Here is a 19,123-nt window from a genome sequence, read left to right on the forward strand (position 1 = left end):
TCTGGTTTGTGGACAAGTTGCTGGACCACATGAGATAAACGGTCTATCTGAAGATGGAGAGACGAGATATAAAAGAAAGCAAATCTGGTGCATAATTAGACCTGGAGTTCTTGGTAATCAGAATAGCATTTTGCACGTACCCGGTCTCAGCAATTCCATTTAAAAGAACTAAGAACAGCCAGCGCCGGTCCGGACAGACTCTCCCACCCACACAGCGCCCGGGGAAGGAGTGGGAAGACCCAAGCTCACTGGAGGCCTAGAGAGAGCGGCGGGGCAGGCGGGCGCCTCCTGGCAAGGCTAAAATCACTGGGTTATAAAATCTGGCCTCCGGCAGGGGGAAGGGAAAACCCTGTGCTTTTCCGGAGATCCAGGGCCTGGGAGAGTGGGGGGTGGGCAGAGGGCAGGAAGTCGGCAGGTGGGGGCTGGGAGCCCCGCAAGGCTACGGAAGACCGAGCGCTGGGGGCCCCCGCCGGCCGGGCCGGATCTCCGCGGAGGTCGCGGTGATCAGGGGAGGTGGAGGGAAGGGCGGGCGTGGAGGGGACGGAGGCGTTGCCTGTAGCACAGGAATCTGGCCCTCGCGGGGCCTCTGGATCTGGAGGGGGAAGCAGCCCTGCCCACCCAGTGAGCAGCCTCGCCCATGGGCCCCGTAGACCCGGCCGGGAAGCTCTCTGTTCCCAGACGCGACTCGGCGGCCCGCGCAGCCTTAGCCGGGCCAGGGGGGCAGCGCTGGGCAGGCGGGGAACCGAGGGTCCGGGGGCGCGGGAGCGCACAGCTGCCCGCCGCCCGCGGGGTGCCAACGCGGTGTGTCGGCGTCCTGGAGCGCGCAGGCCGGGAGAGGCGCAGCCGGGCCTTGGGGACGCGAGCGCAGGCCTGGGGCTGATTGTGATTGGGTAAGTCCTGATCGGAGAAGAGAAGTGAATTAACTCTGTCCTCCGTCCTGTCTGTTTGTGTGCCATGTGCTTCCCTCCCTCCGCTCCTCTCCCCCCACGCCTCGCCTGCAAAGCTGAACTCCATCTGGTCGGTTTTCTTGCATCCATTCATGAAATCTCTCGTGCTGACCTCCTGCGGCCCTCCCAAGTGGAGTTGCTGTTTGGCTCTGAGGGGCCTCTGTGACATCTGAGATGACTTCGGCATCAGTCCAGAGAGCTGAGGTTACTCTAGGATGTTCTTGAGTTAAATCGGGGCAGCGTGAATGGTTTTTAGGAGGGGCAGCTTCGTGATGGCCAGTTCATCGGGAAAATCGTCCTGCATTTCAGCTTGTTCGGAACACGGCGCTTGTTTCAGACAACCCTTTTAAACAGAAATACGAAACCAAAAATTGTGATTATTTGCACAGGCAGAGGTTTGTGGGGCTACCAAGAGGCAGCTTTTTCAAAGCAAAAGTAGATGGCTGAGTCATTACCTTGACAACTGGAATGGAGTGACTGGTGGAGATGGGGACCCAGCCTTGACTTTGATGCACCAACAAATTAATCCAATGTGGTTCAGTTGTTGCAATTCGGTCTACACTAAAAACTAGGTCCTGTCTCCAAATGACTAGCTTTAAATGTACCCACTAAGCTGAGTTGTACCATCTCTATCTTTAAGATGCAAGGAACTGGTATATAACCCGTGTATGTCTGTGTATTATATAATAAGAGCTTGAACATTCTATCACTTTCAAGATTCTTTTGGACACATCAGGTAAGTCATGTACACTTTCGTGGAGCGTATGGCTTATGTAGGAGTCAATAGTTTACAGGGAATTCAAGATGTTCACTCTTTTACATGAAATAACAGTACAGTGCATGGTTGGAAAACAGAGAAGCCAAAGAATCGAAACAAGATGTAAAAATGAAAAGGAAAGGTACACTTTTACAGATCCTGTTTTTCATTGACAATGTCAGTGACTTCTGACTCCCGGAAAGACGTGCAAGTTAGCTGGCCTGGGTCCTGGGACCTGCTCCATCCCTGTGGGCTTCACAGCCAGGGGCAGGCGTAAGCTCCTCCTCAGGGCTCGGCTGAGTTCTCTGGTCGGATGTACATGTCACCACACCAAACTCGGAAGCTCAGGAAGTTCCACAGACGTCCGGAGACTGCGAAGAAGTGGGGAAGGGCAGCGGAGAAAGACTGGGAGAAATACTGTGGAAATAGATGTAGTTTCAAGGCTCCGTTTCATAGCGATCCCCCCTACCCCACCCCAGCACCACTGCCTCTCGGAGACCCCTGTGCCCACACGCCACAGGGAGCAGGAGCGTTCATCTTGGTGGGATATGGTGGGATGCGAAGGGAGAAACTAGTTGTTTGGAGATACCAGCCGCTGTGAGAGCTGTGAATTTTCTTTCTTTATAAAGGAGAAAGGGTTCCCCAGAAATGTCTTGAATTTGGAGAATATTTTCAGCTCTAGCCACAAGGTAATCTTTTGAATTGACCATGAACATTCAGAGTAATTATGGAGCGAAAACATGTTCTTTCGAGTTACCAGTTTAGTGTCTGCCTATTGGTTCTTTCAATAAACAGAACATCTCTGTGTGACAGGTATTGATTTAGCTGCTATGGATAAGGAAAACTATTTAATAAAGTGTCAAGATCATCAAAATAAAAAGCTAAATTTTGAAAGGGCGCTGTAAGCAACCTAAGTGCCCCTCAGTAGATGAGTGGAGAAAGACGCTGTGGTACATATATGTGATGGAATACTACTCAGCCATGAAAAGGAATGAAATCTTACCATTTACGACAACATGGATGGCCCCGGAGGGTATTATGCTAAGTGAAATAAGTCAGACAGAGAAAGACAAATACCGCATGGTTTCACTTATGTGTGGAATCTAAAGAGTAAAATAAATAAACAAAACAGAAACAGACTCACGAATGGTTCTCTGGATGGAAGCCAGAGGGGGAGGTAGGTTGGAAGTTTTAGAGGAAATTGACAGTTATTTTAAAACATAGCACAGCACCCAGGGAATGAGTTACTTGTGGCTTGTTTTTTTCCTTTATTTCTTGCTTGTCTCTGCGTGCCAGCGATAACGATTGCCCCTGTGTGCTGGAGATAACATTTCACTTCTTGCCTCTATAAGCTGCTTCTTACTTTCCCACCAGAAGTAACGATCTGAGTGACAGACCACCCCTCACCCTGTAGAAGCAATTGCTCCTCACTGATCCGGGCCCAGAATTTACAGACTGCCTCCTCTGAGTCCGCATGGGTGATAAAGGTTCCACTTCGCTTCCTCCAGTGTTCGGTCTGAGTCTTTCCTGTAACGGAAGGTCCGGTGAAAAAGATGAAGAGATTAAGGAGTACGAATAGTCATGGGATTCAAAATGCAGCGTAGGGGATGTAGCCAATAATGTTGTAACAATTCTGTGTGGTGTTGGGTAGGTTCTGGACTTACCAGGGGAATCACTTGGGGGGGTCACTTTGTAAGATACAGAAATGTCTCACCAGGAGGCTGCACACCTGACACATGATATCGAATGCCACCTGTAACTGAAAAATTAAAAATAAATTTAAAGAAATAAAAAAAAACAAACTGAGACGTATAGTCTGAGATGCCGTGGGAGGTACAAGTTGACGAGCAGGGTTTCCAGGGGCAGCCTGTGCTGACGATAATGGCAGTGGGAACGAGCAGCCCGCGGTATCCAGCACTGGTTGGGCAGACACTTCACACACTTTGTCGCATTTCAGTCTCACAACAACGGTACAAAACAGTTGACAGTGTTGTCACCGTTTCACAGATGTAATAGATGCTGAGTCTGGGGGGAAGTGACTGCTGGGTCACAGCGCACAGCCCTGTCAGTGGCAGGACAGGATTCGAACCCACTGTTGTTGTTCTTTTATAGAGACACTATAAAGGAATCATGTTTTATTTGATTCACCCCCTTGAGGTTATTGAAGATTATTTTTCAGTAATGACCAGTTAACTCACACACCAGGACACACTTCTTAATGTTCAAAGCAGGTCTGTCTGCTATAATTTTAATGAATTGCCCCTTTTATGTCATGCATATTTTTATGTTTATCTGACGTTACTGTGTCATGTGCAAATGGTAAATAATTGATGGCTTTGAAACAACTGAACAGGACTCAAGAGAATGCAATTTATTAGCATGAAAGCTTGTCCTGTGTTCTTTTCTCTGGTACCCATTCTTTGCCACCTTTATCCTCAGAATTGCTTGGTTGTACTGAAGACAGACAGCAATGAGGAGGAGAAAAAGTCTTATAATTCTATTCTCTTTTCTACAAGACATGTTTGGAAGGCAGAGGTTCTTGCTAACCTCTGTGTATAGTAATTGATTTGTTTTTGAAATTCCCTTTGTTGGACCGATTGGTAAATAACTAAGGACACACTTTATTCATACATTAACGTTTCTTAAAAATCCATTTACATTCAGAAATACAGATGTGGAGGATGAATCACCATTATAACTGAAAGCAAAAGCAAAGCTTTATTTTCATGAATGCTGGCGTGATGTCCCTATTAGAAAGAATAAAGGTTGGCTTTCCCCCCAAATCACTCAGATCTTAAATTAATATAACTTCTTTGTTGGAGAAAGTATGTCTATAAAAATGGATGTTGTTTACTATTAAACATGAGGAAGGTATTTTGACTGGAGTGCAAGTCAGCGCTTCCAGAGGCCCATTGAAAGTTAATGATCAATGTGAACGGTACCAGACCAGCCAACTTGAACACCTTATTTAACATGGAGAGATTTCTTTCAGTAGGGTTTCCAGTTTGTGTGTTTGGTGATTCAAGAATGTTTGGCGTATTTCAGAAATACATGGAATCACCGACTTTTTTTCCCTGGAATGCTGGTTGGCCTTTGCAAACACAGGCCACCTGTTCCGAGGACAGGTGGGACCTGAAGCCCAGTTTGTGTTCCCTTGCCAAGTCCTGCGTGGGAGTGAGGCTGTGTTTATCCAGAGTTTCGGGAAACTTTTACCGGTCTGGCGAGATCACAAAAAGTCATTGGTTTTGTCCAGTTTAAATTAAGTTGCCTGTAGGTGAAAGGCAACCTTCCTTTTAAGAAAACAGAAGCAGTAAGGGTCTGGCCCTCGCTTTCTCTGGCATATGTGGCCTGCGTGTGCACACATGTGATTTTAGAGGGAAACGGCAGGAGGGAAGGAGCAACTTTAGACACAGGGAGATTTTAAAGGCTTTAATGGATAAAATGATGTTACTCCATTAGAGACACTTTTAACATTTTATCGTATTTATTTTTCAGAAGAGGACTGTCCAGAGGATCTGGAAAACACAATTTCACTGGGAAAAACGAAGATCCTTTACCTACACGTTTTACAAGAAATGTGCAGACGGCCATCGGTAAATATACCTGGTAAGAATTCATCTGTGAAGTGCTCAGATCGCAAAACCAAACGGCCATGAATTTCTAAAAGTGGAAAAGCAGCTTTATTGTCCAAGAACGCTAAAAGTAGTGACATATTATATTGCATAAATATTTCAAAACTCAGGGTGCTGTGAAATTCAGACATGTATTTAAGGAGGAGGTGGCTCAGAGAAGGACAGCCACTTTCTAGACCATGGAAATGTCTTCCCAGGAAATGTTATTTATGTCACTTACGTTTGTCCCTGCAGTGAGTCCTCCTCGTCTTTCTCCTCCGATGGAAGCTCCACCCCCACAGAAGCCCACAGCTCTTGGTCTGGGTCTGGGTCGCGGAGTCCCACGACTGGCTTATCTACGGAAAGGACCTCCATCTACTCTTGGAGAGATGATGTATGTCTGAATACTTCGGATAATTGCATGATTATAGTGTGTAATGAAGAATCGCTTTTTTTTTGTTTTTAAAAAACCCTTTTACTGATTTTAAAAGCGTGACCTAGTACACACATACACAGTCATGCATATAAAACATTTACACGTCACACGTCAAAACTTAAAAAGTCAGAAAAATATAAGGAAAAATGAAAGCCATTCACATTATAACTCAGAGTCTGAGCCATTGATAGCTTTGTCTTTCCTGCTTCTTCTCCCTGCCTCTCAGGGTATTATATATGTATTTTTGCATGAGATCTAGGGTGGGAATTCAGGACATGCTGAAAAGAGGAACTCAAATAGAGAGAAATTGGGAAGAAGTAAAAAAAATCACCAGGATTAGAGGATTTCTAAATCAGATGTTTTACTTTCATCTCCTTTCTAATTCTTGTGGAAATTATTAACTTCAGCCCTATTTTCCTTCATTTTGGGAGTGGGATTCTTGGGGCCAGCTTCTAGTCCGCAGCTGGGCACTCTGCCGACAGCCTGGTCCCTGTCTGACTCTCCAGTCTCCAAAGTGCCCAGGGGCTCCTGCCTTTGGTGAAGCCCTTGTGGCTGGGAGGAGCCTCCCTCTACTGGAACACCTTGGATGTAATAAATCTTGCTCTTTGCTTGTGCTCCGTTTTCCTTCGCTCTCTGCAAGCAGTTCTCCACCCGTGCCTCTTCCCCCTAGAATGTTGCAGTGTCCTACAGCGGAGATGCTCAAAGGAGGGAGGGAACCCGGGAGGCCGCTGAGCTGTGAATCACGCAGAGCTTCTTTAAATGAGATGCTGCTCTCGCTTCTGATAAACAGCCTTCACCTCACCCCCACTCCCTGCCCCGCCCCGTGCCCCGCCCCACTCTTTGGGGGCTGAGAATCACTGCTGCATACTGTCCAAATTCTTTATTTCCTCAGGTACGCATTTTCACGTCATTATCCAGAGAGATTCGTGTGACTTTCATATATAGAATTTGCATTATTCCAGAACTTACTGTTGCTTTCCAACATTTTTATTCACTTTTCAGTTGGTAATAGTTGCAAAAGCAAACAATTGCAAAAGAGAAAATTGAAAGAAAGCCTTTTTCCAGGCTTCCGCCACTCAGTCCCCTCCTAAGAGGCATATATTATTATTGCTTTTCTCTGTATTTGCATTTTTGAAAGAGAATTCAACTTCTTGCCACCTGGCACTCTAGTTCATTATCAGTTGGAGGGAAGACGCAACACAAAATATTGAATAGCATTCTGTGAAAACCAACCTGAAAATGCCATTCGAATCAGGTGGGTCAGACTAACATGCACTTTGTTGCTCTGAGTTGTGGAGTAGATTTCGGGTTCACACATCCCTGGGAGAAAATACAACCAGGTCTTTTTGCCCGGGAGGCTGCCAGTTCAATGCTCCTCCCAGTTGCCTGGTGTGTGCGTTCTCCTCAGTGGTCCGAGCCCTGTAGCCTGTTGCTTCCCAGCCAGGGAGAACTCGAAGGCCAACGGGTTTTCTCATCTCCCTGCAGCCTCGGTACAAGATCCTCTTTAGGTCAGAGGGGAAAGATCAGTCCTCTGGCTCCACCCTAACCACCACGCCTTCAGGACTTTTTTCCCCATTTACTAAAAAAATGTGAATGGCTCTTCTATAAAAGTAATTTTCCTTTCCAGTGGTATAAGCAGATAAAAAAATGCTTTGTATTTTGCAGATGTTCGTCGATGCCTCATACCCCCACTGTGTGAGGGACATGTATCTGTGTGTACAGATACATGTACTTTGTGTGTTGATATGTAGGTGTGTGTATGTCTAAGCATGTTTATCAAGGCCGGTGCCAATACGCATACGTGTATCTATGTCAAATGGAATAGGTTTTATGACTCGTGGGGGGAATGATCTCTACTTAACAGTTACAGAAACTGAGGTTCAGTGTGGGGCGTAACTTACCAGAAGGTAAGAACTGCAGTGCTTGCGTCTAACCACAGAGGCCGCTCTTTTCATCATGTCGAACTCCCTCCGCATACTGGGTGCTTCAAATACGGAAACGCCATGGATTACGAAGCCAGCATTTCTACAACGTCTCGTCCTGTAACGGAACATGCCTTTCTGTTTTAGGAGTTTGACAAAACCAGTGCACAGAAAGTACAGCAGCTGTTCTGGGAGGTTGAGGAAATGCTGTTTGAAGGGAAAGTGAGCCCTCCGACCCAGAACCTAGTGGCCGAATGCACCGAGTGGGCAAGGCGATCCGTGCACCTGCGGTAGGAGGCCGTTCGTGGTAGTTCACCAGAGTGGGTTGTAGCACTGCCCCGCCCCCGACCCCCCCCCCCGCCCTGGACTTGCTCACACAACGAGTACATTTTGGCTAAAACCGCCTACCCCCAAACACACACGCTCTACTGAGAACTAACACCCTTTGAAATGGCGTCATAGGACATACAGAGACATTCCAACACTCGAGTGCATTTTACTTTGTGAGAAGCACCTTGAGCTCACCCTCAGAAAGGCATGGCCTGCGTAACCGATACTCAAGGGGTAGAAGTCGCCCTTTCCCTTCACATGCACTGATGTGAGAGCCACATGCTGAGAGCAATGCGCGGGGTGGGGTGGGGGAGGGACAGAATCATTACTTGCCCACTGATTGGACAGATGAACTTTACCAATGCACCAAGATTCCTTATGTAGGAAGGACCATTTGTTGTCTTTTATATCAAAGATGGAGAATATAGACTGGATATAAAGAGAAGCTTTTCTTCCTTCACTTACTCCACCAAAATACTTAGGGGGGGAAATCCGTACAGGTTATCCAAAGTTCCTTTCTCTTTCTCTCTCTCTCCCTCTCTCTCTCTCTCCCTCTCTCTCTCTCTCTCTCTCCCTCTCCCTCTCTCTCTCTCTCTCTCTATATATATATATATACACATACATATATGAATACTCATACAAATGTCGGTGGGTCCTCTGGTGACCTCAGCTATGTGCCTTTGAAACAAATCTTGACTAAGTAGATTTTAATCTTTTCTTTTCTGTCTTTCATAAACCTCCTGCCTTAAGAAAGTGCAGTATGTCCCCTAGGTATTAGTCGCGGTGCTTCCTTTTCCAGGCCTGGCAAACCTACCGAAATGCCAGGAGCCCAACCTGCTTCCTGTCACTGTTCACTCACAGAGCTAAGATAAAAGAGGAAAGCGGGAGGATGGAAAAAGGAAAGATCGTAAGGCACATTAGCTAACTACACATTTATATATGTTTATTCATTGTGTAGGTATTAGTTAACATTCATAGAGGACTTCTGTGTGCCTGAAATTACTCTAAAGCAGTGATTTTTCAACCTTTTGCATCTCATGGCACATGAAGACTAATTGCTACAAATCTGCAGCACACCAAAAAAATACTGTATTTTCTGTTGATCTGACAAAAAAATAAATATAATTTTGAATCATTCAGAGTGGATGGCTATTGTTATGTGGGCCGTTATCATCTTTTTATTTGACAGTCTAAGGGAAGACACGTCAGTGTCGTTGAGGAAATAGTTAGGTATTGTCACAGAAGTTTTAAAACACACAGTACTTGGCTATTTCATCAGGGGCACTGACCTATTTACCCTCAAGAATTTTTTTTAAATTTATTTATTTATCTTTAGAGGGGAAGAAGAGAGGGAGAGAAACATCACTGTATGGTTGCCTTTCATGCGTCCCCTGCTGGGAGTTGGCCTGCAGGGAACCGGCCTGCAACCCAGGCATGTACCCTGACTGGGAATCGAACTGCGATCCTCTGGTTTGCAGGCCTGTGCTCAATCCACTGAGCTACACCAGCCAGGGCTACCCTCAAGAATTTTTTAAAATGTGCAGTACCTGACTATTTCCTCAGGGGCACTGGCCTCTTTTTCTTTCGGTTGTCAAATAAAAAAATGACCACAGCCCACACAACAGTAGTCATCTGCTACTGTGAATGATTCAAAATTACACTTATTTTTTTTTGTGAGATTGGCAAAAAATATAGTATATTTTTTGTCATGCTGCAGACATTGGTAATTGGTTTATATGTGCCAGGAGGTGGAAAAGGTTGAAAATCACTGAAGGTAAGGATCTGGTAGATGTTATCTCCAAGCCACTCGGTCTTCCTACAAGGTGATTATTAATGTCTTGCCCACCCAATCAAACAAATGCAGTCAGTGGCTTAGAGAACCAGAGAACTTGGCCTCAAGTCTTTCCAGCAGCAGCACGAACACTCTGGCCTGTCCCTGAAAACCTGTGGTTTTTCTGTAATGCCCTGTGACACTTCTCAGACCAGTATGACCAGTCTGTGCCTTACTGCTTCCTTTATTCGGTCCCTCAAAATAGCATTTTATTTGACCTTTAAAATTGCAGAACCTTTTTTCCTCTTCTAATTAAAAATATTAGTGTATACTTTTCTCTCTTTTTTTAAACCTTGCAGAGTATTAGGAAGACAGATCGTCCTGCCAACTGATGAAGGGGTCCGCCACTTCCATGGCAGCGAGCCTCACTCCACAGCCCACGAATCCTTCTCAGACACCTGTGAACGCAACGGCAACATCCGACAGTACGTTCCCACCAGCTGCTTTCAAAAAGTATTTTTAATTGCATTTAGATGTCCTTTTTCACGTCTATCTCATCTGTGAGCCTTGGCTCCACCACTTTGGAAGTTTCGATTTTATTGAAGGATAGCAGGAAATTTCCTTTATTGAAGGAAATTATTTTCACAAGGTGCTTCTGATTCTAAGTTGATGATGATGACGATGACTTGTGTGTGTGTGGGGGGGGGATGTCTTTGTGTAGTACAGATATCCAGGGGGTTAAGTTTTCAAGTTTTGTTCTGAAGACTCTCTGAAAGGTGAGCGAGATGCAAAGTCAGAACAGATAGACCCTAAGCCCCAAGGCAGCAGCAGAAGAAATAAAGCCCCATCCATTTTCCTTTGCCCTCCACTGATTTCGACAAGTCCCTGTATGCCGGTCACATATATTTGGGATGGGGCCATGCCATCCTTTCATGACAGCAAAGAGGATACAAACTCAGAACAATTTAGGCTTTCAAGAAGCCCCTCAAATGTTTAACGAAGCCTGTGTGAAGTGCTGCTTTTAAGGATATGACTTTTGTTAAATGTAACATTTACTGATTTTCAAGTATGGGACTCTGTGCTTTATGAATAATTTAAAGGCCTTCCAGACCCACACAAACGTTGCACACAAATGCAACAAACGTTGCATTTTTGAACTTCTATAAGCTCTCATGGAGAACCTGCTTCTCCCGTAGGTTGTGCATCTCCGGCTCCCAAATACTCCCAGCAGCACTTGCAGCCCCAGCTGAGCCAGGTCCCGACGGCACAGGGGTGGCCGACCTAATGGCGTGTTCATCCCTGCAAGAAGAGGTCTATGACGTGGAAGGAAAGATCGAAGAGTATTTCGCTTTTGACCGCAAAGAGGAGTGAATAAAATTTTATTTGATATTAACCTAGTAGTTTAACAATATGAGTTTATTTGGTGTTTATTTAGATTACACACTCAGGTAGTGCTTTGTGTCTATTTCACTTATCCAAAAGATTTTCCATTCTTTGCGGGGTAACATGCTCTCACAAGGTTTTATGTCCCCAGCAGGAAATGCTCGTGCTGGCGGAGGGCCTCCCTTTCCTGTTGACAGTGTGGCCCAGGTAGAAAACAGGATTTGTGGTTAGCGTGGTGGTGACCGACGGACAAGCTCTCAGTGGGCCTGGTGCCCAGGAGCTCCAGGTGTCCTGGACCTGGCTGCCCAGAGGGCAAAGGAGACAGGCCGGTTTCTGCACTGAACGCCTATTGGGTTCTTACACAAAAGCCACAAATAGTATATAAAAATTTGCCTTGCGGTTGAAAATTGGTACATGAAAAATTAACAGTGTGTTTCAAAAAGAATACCATTACATATTCGTACAATGTACATCAATGCATGCATGTCAGCTAGCTAGCTAGCATTACTACCTTCAACCATGGCTTCTCTCGGTAACTGGCATGGGTTTTGTCCTCAGTGACGAAGAACGCCCCGGACAAAAACCCGCTCGCCGTTATAGGACCTGGCACAAGCACGGACTTCCGCCTGTGTCCCCGCATGACTGTATCAGAGATGCTGTGGCCGCGGAAGTGTTCGATCGTGTCTGGACAAGCGTGGTAGAAATACTGGAGAAGCTGATTCGGAGGAGCTGGGAAGTGGCGCCCACAGGTACTTATGTGTAGTAGTGCTTCGCCCGGTGAAAAGGAGAGAGTCCCTCGTTTCTCGAGGGACTGTGCCCCACCCCCAGCCTGGCCACACCTAGGACAGGCTCCAGGCGAGAGGAACGTGTGTGTTCGGCCTTCATTCACAAGTGATCTTTAATCGCTTCAAAAAGAACGTTATTGTTTTTTAGTATTAAAGATAACATATATGTACTCTGGGAAAACCCCCACAGAAACACACAAGAAAGAGGCCAGAGGTCATAATGTAAAAAATGTGTTATGGTAAAAAATAAAAAATAAAAAACCTCATCTAACTAAGCTCTAATAATGGGATATTGTTTTTTAATTGTTTTTAACATTTGTAGAGTAATGTGTAAACATGGATAATTTAATAATCACTTCATTTAACCTCATAAAATGTTTTCTAAATAAACTACTTGCAATTGAGCAGAAGCAAATCATAGAAATGTTAACTGGTGGACTGGTATTATGTAATCACTTTGTATAACAGGGTATATATATTCATGGGTATATATAGGGTATATTTTAAATACTATTCTTTTCCAACCGAAGGGATTGGTTAGGATATCATAAAATACCAAGAATCTTTCTTGCTTTAGGATATAATCTCTATTTTTCTCCCTAACACTGAGGTGACAGGCATTTCCTGTGTGCGTGAAGAAGTGTCACACCAGCAGCTGCTCGGTGGCATCTCTGCTCTCTGTAGCAAGGTTCCGTGGCCGTGGCAGACTCACGGCAGACTCAGGAATAAACGTTTTCTCTGAACAGTGAATTTTAAGCACACAGATTAGATGTAACGTGTTTCTGAACAATACTGCATTTTCTGTTGGCCCAGGGAGAAAAAACCAGAAAGAAAAATTGGAAGCAGCTGAGACTAAATCTCCACAGGCGCTTGTCTCCCGCATGGTCACCGATGTAGCGAGCGCTCCTCCGTCCAGAAGCTCCGAGACTCGGAGCATCTCCCTGGCTCCTCATCACAACCCACCTGCGGTAAACGCTTTTCCATTCGTCTCTCTCGCTTGCCTTTGGCTTTTGTATCTTTGGCTTCAATGGTCAAGACTGCTATTTTGTTACATTTTATTATCAAGCTGTTGGGGCCCATTTGTCATCAAGACCAACATTTAAAAGTACTTATTTTGTGCATGTTAATAGAACCACCATATTCTTTAATAGAGTGGGGGCACTCAGATTTGAAACTTCTCATCGGCTTTGAGCGGACAGATGTTTGGAGACAAAAAAATGTTTCCCTCACTATTTCTAGGTTACATATGTTCTCCTCTCCTCCCACCAAAGTGACAAAAGAATCGGTCAGTGAGTCTATGCTGGGTTCATTCAACGTTTACTGGATGTGCATTACGTGAAGTATAGTAGGTATTTTGAAGAGATTTGTAGATAAAGAAATCATAGTCCCCAGCTTAGTAAAACAAAAAGTATTAAACAAGTCAGATTTAGTACATTTGTTCTGTGAGCAATATGCAAAAAATGTCGCTGGAGAACAAAGGAATAGGAAGTCTGCAGGGGTTGTTTCAGGCAAAGGCGTGGAGAAATGAGAGACAGAGCGAGTTTAGGGAGCAGTGATTGGGTTTCGAGTTAAGAGGGTGGGATACTGGGACCACCTGGGGCGCAGTGGCAAGACCAGAGCTTTTGGATGTGTTGTTTAGCTTTTCCAAACTTTAGTTTCCTTATCTATAAAATGAAGAAAATAGTATGTTGTCCAAGGGACTGTGGTGAGGATAAAATCACGTCAATAAGTGAGAGCTACTAACACAGAACCTGGCAACTAACATCAGTACATTTTTCTTGAAGTGTGTTCTTACTCAAACACCCAGTAGAAAGTACAGCTTGTTCCTGGGAGACCTTCAGTCGTGCTGAGGCTTTGGGACTTTTGTCAGCCCGTCTTGTGTAGGGGAGCAGAGAGAAGGGGTGAGAGCGGATTCCTGGTCTCAGGGACCATCTAAGTTAGCTGGAGGGGTCCAGCCGTGTCAAACAGTTCCACACTCACGTGCCCGCACACAAGACGAGGCAATAGTGGATAGCGGAATGAAGGAGAGATTGAGCTTTGGGTGTAGACTGCAAGTTTGGAGCCTGACATCACGACTCATTCATTAACTTTGTGATCATGAGTAAGTCCCTTTCTCTCAAAACCTCAGCTTCATTATCTAAGGCACAGGGGACAAGCACAAAGCCCGTGGGCCGAATATGGCCCTCCGCCTTATTTTATCTGGCCGGGCACCTTGTTTCTACCCGGCAGCAGCACTGAGCTGTTAATTAACTGTTAAGGAGTAGTTGCATTTATACAGTCCTAAAGTTACATTTGGCCCTCTGAAGGCAACTGTGACGCTGATGTGGCCCCCCGTGAAAATGAGTTTGACACCCCTGATCGATGGGATCTATGAGGTAGGAAGCTGTAAGAAGTAAAAGAGATAAAACATTGTGTGGCATTAGAGTAGCCACTCAATAACTGTTAGTTTTACTATTGTAATTACATGCTAAATTACATATTATACCACATTATTATATGGCACTATATAATAATTAGATAATCATTATTGCTCATAAATGATGTAGGGTTCAGAGGAAAAACAGCACACCTTTCGCAAAGCAGAGTAAGACTTCGCTAAATCCTAAACGACAGGCAAGATTTGGTACGCTGGAAAGAAAAGGGAGGGCCCCCAAGTCAGAGGCCACAATAAGGCACCTCACCCGGGAGCAAATCAACAGAAAGTGTTTGTAAGATCGAAGGGACACGGGCCTGGGCAGGGCACGCAGTCCCGCGGGCAGTGGTTGGGAAGAGAAGTGTCCGGTGAGAGGGCTTTGCTCCCCAGTGGGAAGGCTTTGCCATGTCTTCTCTGCCTTTGCTGCTCAACAGGAGCTTTGGAATTGCTACCCACTTGTTGTAATTTTTGGTCTCTTTAACCTGCTCCAACAGTTCAACAGTATTTGCCACTTAACATAATAAAATGTGCGGTATGAACTTCACAAAAATGAGCAGTGGAGAGCAACCTAGGAAAGAACCTTTAAGTATCGGGCAAAACAATAAACTCGAGAAACAAGGGCACTTTTAAATCAAAGCCATTTTCCACAGATATTTTGTGTGTTTTTAATAACTGTTTATGGTTTTTAAAATGTTTTCTATATGTATTTTTGAGGCTTTCTTTTGGATAATTGCTAAAATAAAATGAATGGACAACACAGGTGAAAGTGTAAGTAAATACTAATAGAACTTATTTTGAAGTAGTCAAAGCATTCTAGTGGTAATTACAAGAGGTCTTTTTTTTTTAAGATTTTATTTATTTATCTTTAGAGGGGAAGGGAAGGAGAGAAGGAGAGAAATATCAATGTATGGTTGCCTCTAGTGAGTTCCCTGCTGGGAACTGGCCTGCAACCCAGGCATGTGCCCTGACTGGGAATCGAACCGCGATCGTGTCATTCGCAGGCCCATGCTCAATCCACTGAGCTACACCAGCCAGGGCACAAGAGGTCTTTATTTAGTCTTCCGACACTTCTTTTTGAATACATTCAACATAAGGACAATGTGACTGTGGTTGCTACGTCTGCTCTTGAACTTGAACTAGAAGAGAATTCTAGTTTCAAGTATCCTGTTTGCCTAGATCTAAATATTGTTTTGAATCCTAGTTGGACGTGTTAAGGGCTTGAATCCAGAATCCATTATGGAGCCCTTACTCCATGGTCTCACCCTTGTTGTCTGACTTGATTCCCGCACTCATTCTGTGAAACAGGTGTCACTATTCCCAACTGAAACATAAGGAAATTGGAACTCCAAAGTTATCCTCCCAAGATCACCTACCAGGAAGCGGTCAGCACTGGCATTCCAGTCTAGGGCTTTGGGGTCTGGTGGTATCATGCCGCTTCTGGGCAGCTGTGAAGGACAGGGTACGAGAAGATCTCAAAGCAAACCAGCCAGGGAGGGCTCAGGCACCTTTGCTCGGCTTCTCCAGCTCCTCCCTGTCCCTTCTCCACCCTGGTGTGCCAGGAAGGCTGCGTGAGCTGGCTCCCTGGCCCAGCAGTAGTTGGGAGCTGAGAGATGAGACCAGAATGAAGCCTGGCTTTGCTTTTCTGCCGGCTGCCGGGGCACAGTGTGTTGGCCGCATTTCTCCAGGCAGCCGCCCTTGTGGCTCTGGGCTGGGGTGTGGCCATGCGTCCCCACTGTTACAAGTCTCGGGGCATTAAGCTGTCCCTTGCTGATTTTGTGTCCACTTCTTTATAACATCCAGTCCCTTTAGTAAATTTTCCTGATGGCATTTGTGATTGCTGTGCCACTGGGTGATTTCTGATGTTTATTCTTTTCCCTTTTCTCAGATCCATGGCTCCTCCAGCAATTTTTATAATGATCTGAGTGGCGTGATGACAATCCAGTCAAAACCACTTCAACAGAGACCTACGTACTTGGCCGATAGGACACAGTGAGTTTAAGAAATAACCTCCCAGCCGTCTGTCTCCCTGTGCTGGACACCCTTGAGCACCGGGACTACAGAGGGCGTGAGCGTGAGACTCACACTCAGGGCAGGATCGACCACAAAGGGATGACTAGTAGTTTGGGGTAGATAAGGAGAAAAACAGAATGTGGCTGTGAATTCTTAATCTTACGGGTGATACTCTTTTGGCCATAAACAATAAGAAACTTAGATCTTTTTTCCTGTTGATGATTCGTCATTGAAGTTGAAAATGATACCCCGTTGATACTCCCAACAGGTAGTTAGGAGTATCTTCTGCGAGCCAGGCACTGCAGCCTGTCAGGCACTAGACCATGTCTGGTGGCCGGCAAATGTCCCCTGTCCTTGTAGAGCTGACCTCTGGGTCGTTAACTTGATTTCCCTCCCCCAGGAACGACCAGGAGGACAAATCAGTGGGTGTTGGGGCCGGTGCACTTCCCTCGGCACGCCGTCATCTGGGACGAATCTCAGACACTCGTGGACTGCAGACTCCTGCCAAGAAAACACTGGTCCATAGGAGGCTGCCTTCCCTTCCTTCAGACTCACAGAGGCTGAGAACCCCCACTGTGGACAGTGACGAGCTGTTGAAGGGAACAAAACTGTAAGTCTCTCACGGTACACCAAAGGTCACAGAGGCTAGAGACCCTTATCACTCAGGGCTGGTGGATTATTCCAGACAAGGCAAAGCATCCTTTGTTGAATGTACCTGGATGCTTTTTTAAGTAGTTCATGTATTTGCATATTCAACATTTGACTATGTGAGTGTAACAAGAATTTGTTTCAGCAGTACACTTAGCTGTGTAGGTAACTTGTCGGCACCCCCACACTGGTGTCTCGCTTTGGAGACACTGCCTGGACCACCTGCCACAGGCCGGCTGCAGCAAGGGAGGGGGTCATCAAAGGTCCCCCCGCAGGGGCTGGAGGTGGGAGCAACTGCCAGCGCCTCACCGGTGATGGGACTTTTTCAAAATGTGTTACAAAGCCCCACGTTCATCTTTTGGGTAGGCCAGTGTTTGTCCCACCGTCTGGACAGGAAATGTGCAGCTTCATCCAGGCCTGCCCTGTGACTTCTCCGAAGGTCCCACTCCCTCCTGCGTTGTCCCTGGGGCTTCCTGGGACGCATTCCTCGCTCACGGCCACCTCAGTCGCTTTGCTGGTTCTTTCCTCTTCCTCCCAGCCACCTGGGCTCCACCACCCAAACCCTGTCTGTTCCCCATGGAAACAAGCTCGGCGGCCTCTGGCTGTGCATTCGCCTTTGCTGCTGGTCTCTCCCTCTCTGTAGACACGTGTTGTCCAACGTGTTTTTCCTTGTTGCCATTCTCGGGGTGCTGATGCACTCTCCTAACTCCTCCCCAGGGTGTGGAATTCAATAGTCCACAAATATGCTGTACAGTTGATACACATTTTTATATCTGTCATATATGCATTACAAGAGGAAGATTTTTTTTTGTCCCACCAAAAACCAGTGTTTGTCCCTTGGGGACTATAGTGTGGTCTTGACTATGCATACCTACTTCCCATCACTCCTCATCCCCCGCCTTGACCTTGTCAGCTTCGTCTTCTCTCAGACCCACAGACCCCCCAGTCCTACACATTCCGACTTCTGTGATTTTGCTCATGCTGTGTCTCTCACTTTTATTGAAATAACATTTGTTTCCTAAATATCAAAGTACCATGAGCTCACTGTGGAATATTTGGAGAATGCCAAAAATATGAGTAGAAATCAAAGATCTACTATATGCTCAACACACACAAGTATAAAAATGACAACTGTTGATAAATTTACTACCATGCTTCCTATAACTGTATGTTTTCTTTTCTTTCCAATCTTTTTTAAATATTAACATTATTTTACTATTGTAGAATGTAGCAGTTTTCATGTTTTTTTAAATTAACATTCTTAATATTTTCCATATTATTAGATATTTTTGAAAGCATGATTTTAATGACTAAAATATAGTCATGTAGGTATGTGCTAATTTATTATTGAGACTTTTACAACAATGTAATTATTGAGATAATTATATATTGAGACATTATATTTTCATTATTATAATGTGTAGTAAATATCATTTTATGTAAATCTCAGTAAGGATGTAGTTAAATTGCTTTCTGGTAATATAGTACTGGAACTAAAACTATCAGATCAACAGCTACAGATATTTTTAAGGCTCTTGAACATTTTTTCAAAGTTCTTCCCAGAATGGTTCTACTAATCTATGGTTCCATTGACAATACAAAAGACCATCTTCTTTTCCTCCAACTGCAATGTGTATTTTAAAACTTGATGCGTGAAAAATGGTTCTATTTGAATTTTCACAACGTCATTATTAATGACTAAGTAAATTAGATCTGTTTTTAGGATATTCATCTGTAGTCTTGGGCTTGAACGAAACAATTTAATTTTTCAGTGTTAACATCTGGAAGGGAAAGTTCCCTGTCATCATTATTTTTTTTTATTAAAACATACTCAGCCATCATGACAACTAAACTATACAATCTGTTTGACAAGCTTTTTAAACAAGTGTCACATTGGACTTCCTACAATTAAATTTATTGAAAAATGTAGGAAATAACTGACATTTTCACAATATTTAGTTTTCCATTAAAGAGCGTATTTTACCTCTCCCTTTGTGACCATGCATAAAGTTTTGTGGTTTTCCAAATCAAGGCCCTACACGTTTGTAATTAATTTTTCTTTCATAGATCACTCTATTCCCTGAATTGCTACAGTGCTTATATTCAAAAC

The 19,123-nt window shown here is 44.8% G+C and overlaps 1 protein-coding gene across 3 annotated transcripts in view; it reads left to right on the forward strand.

Annotated features, from left to right (window-relative positions):
• Nucleotides 1-19,123, forward strand: part of FAM149A (family with sequence similarity 149 member A) — a 40,771-nt gene that overhangs the window by 15,887 nt on the left and 5,761 nt on the right. For 2 of the 3 annotated variants that reach the window (XM_037055217.1, XM_037055219.1), the window contains exons 2-10: nt 5,200-5,310; nt 5,571-5,709; nt 7,821-7,963; nt 10,134-10,259; nt 10,971-11,141; nt 11,716-11,906; nt 12,756-12,910; nt 16,241-16,344; nt 16,766-16,975. In XM_037055217.1, the coding sequence (XP_036911112.1) occupies nt 5,200-5,310; nt 5,571-5,709; nt 7,821-7,963; nt 10,134-10,259; nt 10,971-11,141; nt 11,716-11,906; nt 12,756-12,910; nt 16,241-16,344; nt 16,766-16,975 (1,350 nt within the window). The remainder of the gene's footprint in view (nt 1-5,199; nt 5,311-5,570; nt 5,710-7,820; nt 7,964-10,133; nt 10,260-10,970; nt 11,142-11,715; nt 11,907-12,755; nt 12,911-16,240; nt 16,345-16,765; nt 16,976-19,123) is intronic. The other variant, XM_037055218.1, reaches the window with a different exon arrangement.

Source organism: Sturnira hondurensis, unplaced genomic scaffold, assembly GCF_014824575.4.
Source record: "Sturnira hondurensis isolate 20B ecotype Veracruz unplaced genomic scaffold, ASM1482457v3 Scaffold0008640, whole genome shotgun sequence".
NCBI lineage: Eukaryota > Metazoa > Chordata > Mammalia > Chiroptera > Phyllostomidae > Sturnira > Sturnira hondurensis.